Below are 14,738 nucleotides of genomic sequence, written 5' to 3'. Positions count from 1 at the left end.
AATACAAAATAAACCTATAAATAAAATTAATAGAAGACAACATTAGCAGGCTAAGAGTGGAAAAGGTCAAAAGTACAAACTATAAAAGCAAAAGGGATTGGTGAAATTGATTACATCAAAAGAAAGGATTCCTGGTCAACAAGGGATGCCATGGACAAAAGTAACAGTTGAGACAGAGACATGCAATATGTAAGGCCAGTGAGGGACTGATGTCTACATCTAACAAGGGACTCTCGCAAATCATCAAGGAAAAAGAACTGTGGTTGAGAAATCAGCAAAAAATGTGAACAGGCAATTAACTGAAGAAAACCTAAAAGGCTAAGAAATATATGAAGAGATGCTCAAACTCATAGTTAATTAGAGAAATGCAAATTCAAACGACCATACAACCTCATTTTACACTCAGGACATTAATAAAAGTTAGAAAGCTGGATAATGCCAAGAATGACCAGAGGTCTGCTGCTGGGGGGATCGGGGGATGGGGGACTGGGGCAGCTTTTAAGAGAGTACTCTGGCAGGAGGGGGAGGGGTCAGATTAAGCAAAAGCCCAACCTATAATCCAGCTCTCCTGCTCCTGGGTACACACTCAGCAAGATTATCTCAAAGATGATTAAGGGGACATGTGCAAAGATGCTCTTGTGATTATGTTTGTGTAGCCAGAGCCGAGTCCACCCCCCTGCCCATCACTGGGAGTGTGGGTAGAAACAGTGTACCCACCCACACAGTGAGATATAAGCAGTAAGGACAAGCAATGGATTATATGGGCACACAGCTGCTGCCAGGAGTCTTTCAAAGCACGGTGCTTGGGGGGGGGGGGGGGGGGGGGGCGGGGAGGGAGGAGACACAAAGTAAAACTTTTAGCCAATAGCATTGTGTAAATTAAAAAAAACCACATGTACACAAAACAATATATGCTTCACAAAGACACAAATACATTGTACCTCAACACAGTAACATGGTTGCAGATTGCAAGTGGAGAATGTTAAGAGGAATGAGGACAAAAGGCAGTAAGAAAATAAAAAAAGCAAGAAAGGTCCTTGTAAAAACTAGAAAATGCCCAGAACTGAGTTAGGAGTAGGAGTAATTTAGCCTTCTGCACCTCTGGCCCAAACTAAAGAAAACAAAGCAACAAAGAAAGACCAAAAGTTGCCCTAGCTGGTTTGGCTCAGTGGATAAAGCATCGGCCTGAGGACTGAAGGGTCCCGGATTTTATTCCAGTTAAGGGCACATGCCCAGGTTGGGGGCTCAATCCCCAGTAGGGGGCGTGCAGGAGGCAGCAGATCAATGATTCTCTCTCATCATTGATGCTTCTATCTCTCTCTCTCCCTCTCCCTTCCTCTCTGAAATCAATAAAAATATAATAAAAAAAAATTAAAAAAAAAAAAAAGACCGAAAGAGCTGGGTGGGCTCTGCAAAAGTGGGAAAAGCTATTTCCAAGCTGCACGCACCTAGGGTGTGGGCTGTCCATTTGTTTGAAGGAAATGATCCACCTAATGGTGAGGGGCCCACAGAGGAGGGGAGGACTGGGCAGGGAGGCAGCCCCAGGGAAAGCACTGAGCACAGGTGGCCCAGGGGCTTTAAGGGTCTCTGGTGCAGAAGCCAGGGTTTAGTTACACACTGCAATTCCCTCCGGAGTGCCCTGTCTGCATTAAGTGAAACCAAGGGTCCGTATGACTTCAATTAAATTTAGTTTTAAATCCTAGCCCTAGAAAGCCTCTCTCTCTCTCTCTCTCTCTCTCTCTCTCCCCTATGTAATAAAAGCCTAGCGACAGAATGGTGGAACGAACAGAATGACCAGAACAACCGTGGCCCCTCACCCTGGCTGGCCCCACCCCCCAACGGGTTCCCCCACCCCAAATGGGGGCCCCCCATCAGGCAGGCCAGTTGGACCACACCAGTGCATGAATTCGTGCACCAGGCTTCTAGTGTGTGTGTGTGTGTGTGTGTGTGTGTGTGTGTATATATATATATATATATATATATATATATATATATATATAAATAGTCTCCCCCCCCCCACCACCACCTCCCAGGCAGCAAAAGACAGTAAGACAGTAGCTCAAACAGACTAATGGGCTCAGGGTCTGGGCCTCTGGCAGGCTAAGGATAACATCTTGACCTAAGTTATGTTTCAATGCCTGAGCCCAAAGGTGGAACCACCTCTTGGCTACTTTCCCATGAGACCAGACAGAGGGATGCTGGGAAAAAACTAGGAACTTCTCAAAACCTGCAAAAATTATTCATTATCCTTACCTCACCTCCGCCCAATCAGCTCCCAGCACCACCCGAACCCTAACCCACAGTGTCTGTTGTTTTGCCCTCTGTAATTTGTAATCTACATGCCATGGGGGAGTTTGGGCTTTTGAGCATTAGCTTCTAGCAGTACTGTGTCTCTGGGAAGAGAAATATCTGGGGTCAAGGCCAAGTTTTGGCCACTTGCCAATGAGGAAAGAGGGAAGAAACAAAACGGAGTCCCTATAGGCAAGCTAACAAAACCACTCAGAATAAAATAGCCAGTATTTCTCAGTGTCCAGTGTTTGGCTCTGCTAGCGCCCAGTGGGTGAACTCTTTCTGTTCTGTAACGTAAGGGTCTGTGCCCACCAGGGGGCCCCAGTGAGACTGTGAGAGCAGCTCTTCCCCAAGGCTCCGCGGTGGTGGCAGCAGTGACCTGGGCAGGTAGGACTAGAGCTGAGGCCATTGCCACCAAGGTAGAGAGGCCTTCCTCATGCCCACAGTCCAGCCAGGCCAAGAAGACATTCAGGGAAACACATTATACCTCATGTCATGTATTTTAATTAAAAAAAAACAAAAACACAAAAAACAGGATCATAATATACGGACTATAACATACTTTTGGCAACATTTCCTGTGATAGTAAATATTCTTCTAAAACAATATCACTGTTTTACAGGATACATGCCAGGTACTTATTACTCAGCCCCAGGCCCATCCTCCCCTGCTCTGAGTCACAGGCACTACATTTCCCAGATTCCCTTTGCCCGCTGGCATCCTGCCAGGCTCAGCACAGCGGAGACCCTCCAGAAGAGGAGAGAGTGAGAGGGAGCAGTTAAGGTATTTCTAACCACCCCACTCCTGCTCTGTGGTTCCAGCTCCTGCATCCCCTCCCCAGTTTTTGGACTCTGGTCCAGCCAGTGAGGTAGAAGTGGCTTTTTTTTATGTTAATCTCTGGGGTGCTTCTCCCGTGTTTGGCTTCTCAGCTCTCCCATCACCTATATAATCAAGTCCCTGTTTTACTTTATTTTCTTAAACAATTTTTTTATTGATTTCTGAGAGGAAGGGAGAGGGAGATAGGAGCATCAATGATGAGAGTGAATCATTGATTGGCTGCCTCATACATGCCCCACACTGGGGACCAAGCCTACAACCTGGGCATGTGCCCTGACTGGGAATTGAACCCTGACCTCCTGGTTCATAGGTCCACGCTCAACTATTGAGCCACATCATCTGGGCCCAAGTCCTTGTTTTAAAGTTTGAATAAAGCGGATGGTCTTCCTGACCTTGACCCTGATACAGGATGAGCCGATCCATCGTATGGAGTGCCCCCCTTTTGCTATTAAAAGTCATACAGTAGTCAATACCCTTACAGCCAAATCTTAGTCTCCAATTATGTGTATTTCTTCTGCACAAATTTCTAGAAAATTATCCAAAACATGTTTTGATGTGTATTTTTCCCCTCTTAAATGATTGTACTAATTTGCACTCCCCCCAATAGTGTGAGAATGCTCCCTTACACTCTCCAAATTGAAGTTGGAAATCTAGGGTCTAATTTTAATTTCTTTCACCACTAGTGAGGACCAATTTTTTTTTTCCGGCTATCTCTAGCCTCCTGTGACCCTTCGTCAGTTTCCTCCCTATTATTGCCAGTCAAGCAGGGCCATGTCAACGTCCGTGGGTATCACTAGGGACTTGAGAGGAATTTATGTCCCAGGTTTGTGTTTTGCATATTAGGGAGATGAGGAAGGTTGGTAGGGAGACCATACAGGCAAGTGCTCGTTAGATGTTCACGTAAGGGCTGTCTATCCTGGGTATGAGTTACATGTGCCTGCAGAACGCAGTCCGCACCCCGGAGGGTTCTACTATATCTCAACAAACTGCTTAAACTGACCCCTCAGGGCCAGCTGAGATTCTTCATCCATGTCTGAAACCGAGGGGCCAGGGAAAGTCATCTTCCAGTTGCAGTGCTGAGTTGCTGGGAAGAGAAATATCTGGGGTCAAGGCCAAGTCCTGGCCACAGGCCTCTGAGGAAAGAGGGAAGAAACAAAATGGAGTTCCTATAGTCAAGCTAACGAAACCACTTAAATCAGAGTGGGCGGAGACATGAGGAATCGATGTTATCTTCCTTTAATAGCCTGCGAACGTCAACTTTGGAACTCTCATATGTGCATCAACGTCTGGACATACAGAAGTCCTCCTGATAACCCTCTGAGGAAGTTAGGAAAGATTATTTCATTGTTCAGAACATCGGGTATCTGGAAGATATCCAGAGGCTAAAAATGCAGAACTGATTCTTCTCAAGGATGTGCTTTTTTACTATAAAAATTCTCAACTTTTTCTTTTTCTCTAGAATACCCTCGGTTTTTAGCTGGTAGGGCTTCCTGAATTGCAATTCACCTTAAGGCCCTTGAATAAAACGTTGTCATTTAATTCTAGCGAAGCCTCCTGCTTCACGTGTACACCTGTCCAAGCACATGCAGTCAAAATCATGACACCCATACATTATTCATACTGGCCAGGAAGTACTTATATGCACAAAACATGTGACTGCACTCTTGCAAATACTCACGAATCACACATGGCGTATTTTGAAAAATGTTAACATTTATTAATAATACTTAACATCACATTGTTAATGCAATTAATTCTTTATTGTACACGACATCTTCACTAGACTAGAGTGCTCGAGGATTTGAGATGATCCACTGTTCGGCACATCCCAGTCCAAGATTGAGATTCCCTGTATTTACATCAGGCAGAGCAGCATCAGCAAGGAACTGTCACCCAGTTGTGGGAACACAAACATTCAAAATGCACTTGCCAGTGTTCCTTTTTGGAAACCCACAGCACATCTTTCATAGCCACACACAGCTCGACCTTGAAAAAATGAGCAATTTCCTAGAAGAAGCCTAACTGTCAAGTTTAAAAGTTAAAATTCACCTCTAATTCTTGGGCATCCTTGAGTGACACACAAACCTAGACACTGTTCTCAATACACATCTGATAAAGGTGCAAGAATTGGGTGCTGTTGCAACTTGCCTCTTCCATCTTTCTGTCTTGACCCCTGTGTCCAGGTCAATAGTGTTGCAAGGCCATCCCTTCTTTATAACTCAGTGTTCAGGCTCAACGTGTGTGGGCCTCATATTTTAGGGATGAAGTGGGCTTAAGGACTCAGAATTAACTTCACTCCTGGAGAGTAGGGTATGAAAGGTTTTACACTGCTCCCCCTATCCCCCAGCAATTTGGAATAAATACTGTGTATAAAAACAGCTCAGGCTAAAGAAACCCTCCACACGCTCCTCGTAAAACATTTACAAACCCAATTTTGCTAGGACACAAATCTCCAAAGTGCTGTCCCCGAGGCTTCATTCCATTGTTTATTTCATTATTTTGGTTTGTTATCAACGGTCAGGCACAATTTTTTTTTAATGTTTTCGGTGGCTTCTCTTGTCTTGTTAGAGAGCTTTTAAATTCTACCGAATGCCTTAAGAATAAAGGTTCCTAAGCAATGAGTCTGAGTCCTTTGGTTAACATACGGGTATTATTGCCCCAGGAAAGTTCCTACAGAGCAGCTAGGGCTGTGATTTCTTCAACCCATAGGCCCAGCCTCCTTCACTCTCTCTCTTGCTTTCCACATTTCAGAGTCCGCAGGGAAAGGAGGAACCGGGAGGGAGGTGCTCGGCCATTCACTCACCATGAAGAGCTTCCCTTCTCTTCCCACAGGCGAATGAGGTATTTCTACTAACCCATCAGTATCTTCTCCTTCCATCCTTTACCCATCTACTAACAGGCCAGGTCTGAGGAGACACTGTGTATCTATATACATGGCAAACTAACATATAAATACATACATACAACCGATCATTACATCCAGTATCCAGATGAGGGAACACACGTGCTTTGTGGAACTAAATAAATTTCAAACATAAGTTAAAATGAAAATACAGTGTTTACACTTCGGCAGGAAACATTTAAAAAACAAAAAAAACAAAAAACAGACCAAAAAGTCCCCACCCTCACCTCAAGGTCCATTGCCCATGGATGACTGGTGAACCCACAAGGAGACGCGACAAGTCTATGCGCACGACGTGTCAGCTCGTGGCTTTGGTATTGCACGCTCAGACTCAGGGCGCTCTGATTCCAGGAACAGCCACCCACCAGGCGATGCTTGCACATGAGGTTGAAGAGGGGCTTTCGCATGGCCTTCCAGGACTTCCCTCCATGGCACCGCCCCCCCCCCCCCCCCCCCCGCCCCTGCCACGTTCTGCCGGTGGGAGAATCAGGCTCAGGTTAGTGGAGAACTCCCCGGTCTCTGAGAAACAGTGCCAACCTCCGAGCCGGGGGATGCTCTCCACCTAGAAATACCATGTCCGGGGTCCAAGGTGAAGCAGCCAGGGTTCAAGGTGAAGCAACCGTATCTTTTCATTAGTGTCCCCACCCTGCGGGATTGCACAGGGACCTGGAAGTCGGCCAGGGGGGTTTTGACTAAAGGTTAACATTTGTTCTAAGTTTTAAGAGAGCCGAGGGGAATGGTTGTGACTAATGTGAACAAATCTGTACCTCGAATGGCATTTTTCTCAGGAGGGCCAAGGTGTGGGCACCAAACTCTACAGTGAGGACACACAGAGCCACAACGCAGGCTGGCAGGGTCCTCTCCGCCAAGGACGAGCCGAGAGTCTGTCTCTGACACAGGGGATGGCATCTCAACTTAAAGCAGGGGATAGGGGAGCCCGAGGACGTCCCTGCCGACTTCGGGGACTCTATCGCTGTCCGGCCTCGCGGATGCGACAGGCCACCGCAGTGATGAGAGCCGCCCCCTTCCCGCTGCCGTCCTCCGACTCCAGGAAGGACACGTCACACCTCGGAGCCAGGTCCTTCACCGTCGCATGCATGACTTTGGCAAAGCTGGAGGTTGGGAAGAGACGGGAAAAAAAACCTTAGTCACGACTGCTCTGTGTCCCAGAGCTGCGACCCTATGAAGTGATGCTGGAAACCCAGGAATACTTAGATGAAGAAGAGGATGACCGCTGCTGTGTTCTAAATAAACACTTACCACAAATGACACATCAGAAAACGGAGGCTTGGAGCCACGAGCGAAATGCCCAAATTCTACATCAGAGCGGGCAAGTGGAGGGCTAAGATTTTAACCTCTGAGATCTGGGTGAGTTACGTTCTTAAAAAACTACTCAGTGAAAGAGGAGTTCAACCATCCTGGCTGCCACAGGTGAGCCTCGCAGAAGTGCACAGCCTGGTCATAAACTCTGGAGGGAAGGACCCTCCCCCGCCCCCCGCATTCTGTTTTCCAAAAGTACTGACTCACATCAGGCCCAGTTGAGTCCAAAATGTCAGTGAAGGCAAAAGGAGCAGCCTCAGGGGGTTGCTGCTGGGACAGGACACGGTCTGCCTTCCCCACCTGTGACGCCAAGGACAGAGGCTCCCAACACCCCCCAGTGCTGGTAGCTGGGCTTGTCGGCTTCCCAGCCCTCACCTGGGACTAAGGCTCCTATTGTCACAGTGACAATGAGCTTCAACAACAGGGACTCGGGACTTCTCAAGTGCCATGCTTTTCACTAACTGTGTAAACTCTGGGCAAGTCTCTCAGCTCCTTGAAGCAACCCCAGTGACAGCAGGTAACAACTCAATCGACAAGTCTCTCCTTCCTCACTGCATCCCACCTGTAGTCCAGGCCAGGAACACAGCTCTATTATTTTAGTTTCTAGCTGAAAAGCTTCCAGGGGAGAAGGACTAGGGCATTCCTTGACTCTGAATTAATTTATTCAAAACATATGCAAAGGCATGAAGAAGGGAGAAGAGACATGGTGATCAGAGTTGAGAAAGGAGATGGAGAAAGACAGGGAAGGAAGCAGCCAGGGTTCAAGGTGAAGGGCCAGACAGTAGATACAGTTTCAGGGTTGAGGGCCATAGGGTCCATTGTGACTACTCTGCCATGGTAGTTGACAGCAGGCCATAGATGATACAAATGAGTGGGCGTGGCTGTGTTCCAATAAAACTTTATATACAAAAAGCTGAGGCTGTAGTCTGCCAGGCTGTGCTTTAGACTGTATAAAAACTTTCCCCCAGAAATGTATGTTTCAGTATACATATACTAAATGTTCACCGGAACACTCTCTGCAATCCCATATAATAAAAGGCTAATATGCAAATTGTCCCCTCGACCCGGGAGTTCAACTGGGAGTTCAACCAGGTCGTACCCCACCCATGCACAAATTCGTGCAGCGGGCCTCTAGTAGTTAATATCTAAAAATAACCCAACATTCAACAGCCGTAGAATAACACAGGTACACTATACAGCCCTGAAAATGAATGAACTACAAATGGATACTTCCAGGTAGACGCATGTCCAGACCTTAAATGCTGTGTGGGGAAAGTCAGACCCAAAAGAAGAGATGCCATATGATTCCCCTATGGTGGGTTCAAAATTATGTAGGTGCATACATAGATACATGGGGGAAAGGAAGCAAGGGATGGAGCCACCATAGCACTTACCCCTGGCAGGGAACAGTGAATGGTGCAACTGGGAAGGGGCTCACAGGGCACTTGGGTGGGGAAAACGGCCTACTTCTGGCCATTAATCTAATCTATAATATATACTCTTTGGAATGCCGATGGCTTGCTCTGGGGGAAAGCAAGGAAAGAACAGACAGAGAGGGAGAAAGATGGGCAGGGAGTGTGGTCACTCACTGAGGATGGAGCTTGTAGAGGGTTCCGTCCACACCCACTGTCACTTTCAGAGTGTCCAGCCCACGGTTTTCTCGTATTTTGTCCACCACGGCGGCCATGCCTGCGCCACAGAGCTGGGCAGCCCGCCGCGCCACGACGGTGCACACCTCCTTGACGATGATGCTGTCGTCACAGGTGCTCTCGAGCCCCAAGTGGTGCAGGATGGCTCGGACCTGCAGCAGGGCCAGGCAGTCACTGGGGTGGGAGGGAGACAGCAAGGGGTCAGTCACATGCCAGAGGGGTCAGGGGTCAGAGGCCACTCTAGGAGCCTGGCCATCCAGGAGCTGGTGTAAAGGCCAGCGCCCTGCAAAGTGGCTCCTATTCTGAGCTCATCCCATGGGACCACACAATCTCTTCCTGGGTCCGGCTGTAACACGAAGAAATAGCTCCCTATTCCACTTGGCCTAGATGAGGTACAGCAATGCTACTACAGAAATGATACACAAAACTAAAGGAAATTCACTGTCTTGGTATTCCACTCACTTGGACATAATAAAGACAAGATAACACTCATGTGGCGATTGCAAAGTCTCTCAAGTCCATTCTCTCAATGCTGTGCATGGGTGAGCAGGACAAGCATCACTGGCCAACATCAGATCCATGTTCTATTCCTACTCCCCCACCCTGGGTGGTCTGAAATCCACTTGAGTACTATTTACGAAACAAATGCAAATAAAATTGTAGGAAGAAAAGAAACCCTAGTGTATAAAGGGAAGTACCTGAGAACCCTGGAGTCATCTACATAAGCAGACATGTGGAATATGTCCTTTCTATGTGCACACAGCCTCGGGCCCCACTTGTGTCGGTTCCTGTTTTTCTACACGCCTGAGAGTAATGACAGAGCATTACATTTTAAAGGGCTCTGAAATTCACTGTTCTAATTTGGAGCAGACTCTTCTGCCATTAGACTGGAGAGGGAAGGATTTGCTATAATGAGCCGCCACAGGGCCTGCTTCAGCATTGCCTGATGAGCCACCTGCACTCAGTCCCGGGTGCCTTATTACTGCAGCGGCAGTGAGGAAGACCCTCGGCCACGCATAAGTACTTTAATGGGTTCTCTTCCTCTGTGCGTTCCGATTTGCATCTTATGAGCAAGTATCTTTCTAACTTGGATATTTGATCTGAAGCCCAATATGACTTTGCATGGGCTCATGCCAGCTTAGCATAATTTGTCATGGGAATGTTATATGTTTTCCCTTAAAATGACAACTGTTCATAAGACACTTGAAATATAGCCCGGCCACAGTGGCTCAGTGTTTGAGCATCAATCTATGAACAGGAGGTCACGGTTTGATTCCTGGTCAGGGCACATGCCCAGGTTGTGGGCTCGATCCCCAGTAGGGGGCATGCAGCAGGCAGCCAATCAATGACTCTCTCTCATCATTGATGTTTCTAGCTCTCTTCCTCTCCCTTCCTCTCTCTGAAATCAATAAAAAATATATATATTTTTAAAAGATACTTGGAATATACACTACAGATATGAATGTGCCAGCAACTAAACTGACCTGTCTGTAAGCCACGCTCTGATAGGACTTGAGCTGTGGAAATCCTTCAGCGTGTCTGTCCATGAAGAGGACAGAGTCGTACCCTACTCCAGGACCGAAATCCTCACCTCTCAATCTGAGACAGGAACTTGGTTTCAAAGATTCCCCTTGTCTTGAGTCGCTCTGAGATGCGGCCACGGAAGAGCAGCCCACGCTTGGTGAAGTCAATGAGGATGTTCCGGACAATCTCGCCCAAGTACATGCCACTGATCATTTTCTCAAACCTGCAATGTGGGTGACATCCATGGAGATTAAGCAGGAAGGTGGTGGGATATGATGAGACAGGACAGACCAATTCAGTCCCCTAACAATGTAACAGCAGAGGGCATGCAGATTCCGCTTGGTGGGAAAGGAAATGCTACCCGATTCACAGGATTCCTCGTGTGCGGTGAAGCTGGCTACAGTGCCGGAGGCCCACAGGGTCCCTGGGATTGGCCCATCTTCTGGGCTCATTTTCTTTCCAAGGCTTATTCCTGACGCCTCAAGAAGGAATATAAACCCAAAGCGACCACCCTTCCAGAGAAGGGGAGGAGTCTTAATCCTTAATCTCACTAGGCATTTAGCATGCTTTCTTCTACACCTAGTCATTATCAGCTAAGTAACTTGTGCCAGCTGGAGTCGTCCTGTCCTAGCCACCAAAACGGAATGTGACTACTCAGTGGCCGAGGGCCTTTGGGCCCCGAAGAGTGTCTTACAAAAGTCAAGGAGGTCCCCAGTTTCAACCAAGATCCCATTGCTACTCTGTCTTGCTTTAACCCAGCATGTGTCCTTCACTAATGTTGTCTGTGACCTCTACTCTAGACAGATGTTTTGCAAAGTATATTGCATAGTACATTGGTCCCTGATTAATGTGGTTAGGAAACACTACATCCTCCTAGTGGGAAGCATGCTGGATCTTACACTAGTCTCTCAGCTCAGATTCCCCCACACCACACTAGGGGCTTTGTGGCGCTTGCTGGGGCTGCCCCCTCATCCAGTCCTGACAACAGAGGGCGCTACATACTGGATGGAGGGAGGAGGTCTGCTCCTGCCTGCTTCTTGTTCCCATCTGCCTCACCCCAGTGATGCTTCCTTCTTCATCCTGGTAGCATGACGGGTTCAACTCTCATTTGTTTTTCCTACCATCCCAGAGCTAGGTCTCAACACTCTCTCCCTGACCTGTTCTCACAGTCGTAGGGGCGGGAGCTGCTTCTTACATGTACTAACTCTGTGTCCCCTTTTGTCTTTTCATCCCTCTAAAACCTCTGTGACCGGTCCCCTGTATGAAATCCCCTTGCAATATACTGTTGTGATTTGTTTTCCCAACTGGGCTTAGAAAGCATCACCGTCCAGCAGGGGGAAAAGGACCCAGAACTTTCCAGATGTATTGGATAAGAAACCCTTCCCAAGGAAATCCTTTCTATTAACATCTCAAGAGAAAGAACATCGTGGGATTTGCTGTTGTAGAGGATCTGATTACTTGTCTCCATCCAGTTCTGGGATACACGACCCAGAGGCCACAAGCAGTTGGGCGCCTACCTCTGTTTGCCAGGGTTGAGGGAAAGCTCATCCACAGCCACATCAAATTCCGTGCGGAAGTCATCTAGGCACCCATTGTCCCCGAAAGCTCCCCACTCCATGTTGACACACATCCGCCCCTCTTCCCCATCCACCAGCTCCACGTTCCGCATCTCCTCCATGTAGCAGGCATTGCTGCCCGTGCCTGCCAATCACAGAGATGTCAGGGCCTCACTCAGCACCGTCTCCCACCCACCCGAGGCCGGGTGACCCCATGTGGGAAGGACAGCCTACGTCCTTACCAACAATGAGGCCAACTTCACAGTGAGGGTCTTCATAGCCACAGGTCATCATAGTCCCGACCGTGTCATTCACCACGGCCACCACGTCCAGGTCAAACTCCTGAGAGGGCAAAAGCAGATCCCCAGTCCACAAATGAATCACAACATTCCTCCTCCAGACACTTGCAAGGGAGATTTCCATGAACATAAGACACATACAGCATGGCTCATTCTCTTCATGCAGGTCTTTGCTCAAAGGTCACCCCCTCAGAGGCCTTCCCTGGTTATAACTATTGAAAAGAGTGCCCCTTCCCCAGCCCACTCACTATGTTCTCGCCCAACTTCATTTCTCGTCATAGCTCTACAGCACTGACATTAGCTCCTGGGTTCGCTTACAGCACAAGTTTGTTATGGTCGTTCCTGAGTCCCCAGGGCCAAGAGCAGGCTTGACACACAGCAGACACCCACAGACTGCTGAAGGACCATGTTACTTCTCCACCTGACCAATTCAACCGCACTCAACACTTCCCCACGTTCTGCACACACAGGCCCCGCCGTGTCTCTCCCACCTCTCGCCGGTGGATGGCTTCCTTCAGCAGGGTGACCACGTCCTCACCCTCGCAGCCAGACGCCTTGAAACCTTTCGTCCACTTGAGGAGGATGCTCTAAAAATCACACGGAGCAGCAGTTAGGGCATCAGAGGACTCCCGGGTCATTCCCTTACACCGGTTATACAGATGCCCTTTAGTAACCAATCATCTCGCCCACAATGATTCCAAACAGGTTTGTTTCTCTTACTTGGATTTACTGAGTGCCTACAATGTACCAGGCTAAGCACATCTCATGCATCACAGCATTTAACCCTCACAGCAACCTAGTGCAATGTCTATCATTATCGTGCCCATTTTACAGGTAACCATGGCTCTGATGTAACTGGCCAAAGGCCTGCAGCCTGGAGAAGAGGAGCAGGACTCACTCCCAGGCCCAGCGACTCCAATGGACGGGCCACAAGCATCACACAACTGTGCCTGCCAGGGAACTAAGTTCTACATGCTCATTTCCTTTGCTGGGAAAGGAAGTTTACCCTGTCCCCATCCTACATTTACATCAAACTAAGTAAACAGTGAATAAATGTCCTGCCCATAGTTGGGGTGACATCTAAGCTTCACCACCCTCCCCGTGAGGGAAGCACTCTGAGCTCCTTGGAGTTCCCCCACAGCCCTCTCATCCTTATTGTGGCCCTGTGCCATGCCATGGGACCCTCCAGGAACAGGTAACATGGTAGCTTTGACCATGAGAGAAATGTTCAAAAGAGAAAGGGTTTGTTCTCTGGTTCCCTCCTTGCTGCTATAGCCCATCAAGAAACAAATGTGAAGGCTCTGCTGGCGTGGCTCAGTGGTTGAGTGTTGACCTATGAACCAGGAGGTCATGGTTCGAATCCTGGTGAGGGCACATGCCCAGGTTGTGGGCTCGATCCCCAGTGTGGGGCGTACAGGAGGCAGCCAATCAGTGATTCTCTCCCATCACTGAAGTTTCTCTCTCTCTCCCTCTCCCTTCCTCTCTGAAATCAATATATATATATTGAAAGAAACAAATGTGAAGGACATCCAGGCCCCCTTCCCAAGACACTAGAATCTATAAACGGGCTTTGTGTTCACTATCCACCCCCTCACACAGTTCTCCCAGGCCTTGTTTGGTTGTTCATGCCCACCAGCCTGGCATTTCATGGCCCAGGAGTTCGGTATCACTAGGCAATGTGAATGTGTCACTGTGTTCTGATCTGGGAGATTCAGAAAAGCAGTGCAGTCCAGCAGGTTCTGGTTCCCACACCTACACACAAAACCTGTGTGCTAATCTCCACTCAGCTTTCTTGTCGACAAATTAACTTCACGTCTCTGATTAAATTCTGTATTATGGCCACTTTCAGGTTTATGAAATGTTCAAATAACATTATTCCAGGCCTCAGCACCTGCTGGTTTCCCATCAACCGATGATCTCACCAGAGCAGAACCCAGCCTCTGCTTTATTTGCTCTAAATTTTTACAATTCTAGACTGAACACATGGTCCTTGTAGAAACTTGGGCCTGGAATCTGGCAATTTGGGCAAAAACAGTTAACATGCCTTGGGGCTACCAGATAAATATAAATACAGTATACCATAACATGTTGGCATGTAAAGTAAGACAGTGTCTGTTTTAAAATACTTTAGTAGGAAAAGCCTGGAAGTATATACACTGGCATGTTATGGTTTTATCTTCCTATTAATTGCATTTTTTGTATGTTTTTATAGTGTAGAGATAAGACTTCTCTTAACTAGTCACTGATATGAGGCAGTAAATGGCTCATAATTTATTAAATATTTCCTGACCATTGAACAATTAGCCTTATTTCTATGTTTCATCCAATATCACATAAATTTTATCCACATGTTTGATAATTT

At 47.6% G+C, this 14,738-nt stretch overlaps 1 protein-coding gene across 1 annotated transcript in view; it reads right to left on the bottom strand.

Moving 5' to 3' along the window:
• Positions 1-4,819: 4,819 nt before the first annotated feature.
• HK2 (hexokinase 2) overlaps positions 4,820-14,738 on the bottom strand; it is a 60,281-nt gene continuing 50,362 nt past the window's right edge. The window contains exons 13-18 of the mRNA XM_079792354.1: positions 12,868-12,963; positions 12,320-12,419; positions 12,039-12,222; positions 10,589-10,744; positions 8,938-9,171; positions 4,820-7,140 (exon numbers count right to left, since the gene is read on the bottom strand). Of these exons, the coding sequence (XP_079648480.1) occupies positions 6,996-7,140; positions 8,938-9,171; positions 10,589-10,744; positions 12,039-12,222; positions 12,320-12,419; positions 12,868-12,963 (915 nt within the window). The 3' untranslated portion in view covers positions 4,820-6,995. The remainder of the gene's footprint in view (positions 7,141-8,937; positions 9,172-10,588; positions 10,745-12,038; positions 12,223-12,319; positions 12,420-12,867; positions 12,964-14,738) is intronic.

The sequence above is a fragment of the Cnephaeus nilssonii genome, assembly GCF_951640355.1.
Source record: "Cnephaeus nilssonii genome assembly, chromosome: 15".
Taxonomy (NCBI): domain Eukaryota; kingdom Metazoa; phylum Chordata; class Mammalia; order Chiroptera; family Vespertilionidae; genus Cnephaeus; species Cnephaeus nilssonii.
Note: the sequence above shows the minus strand (reverse complement) of the source record. Positions and strands in the feature narration are given on the sequence as shown.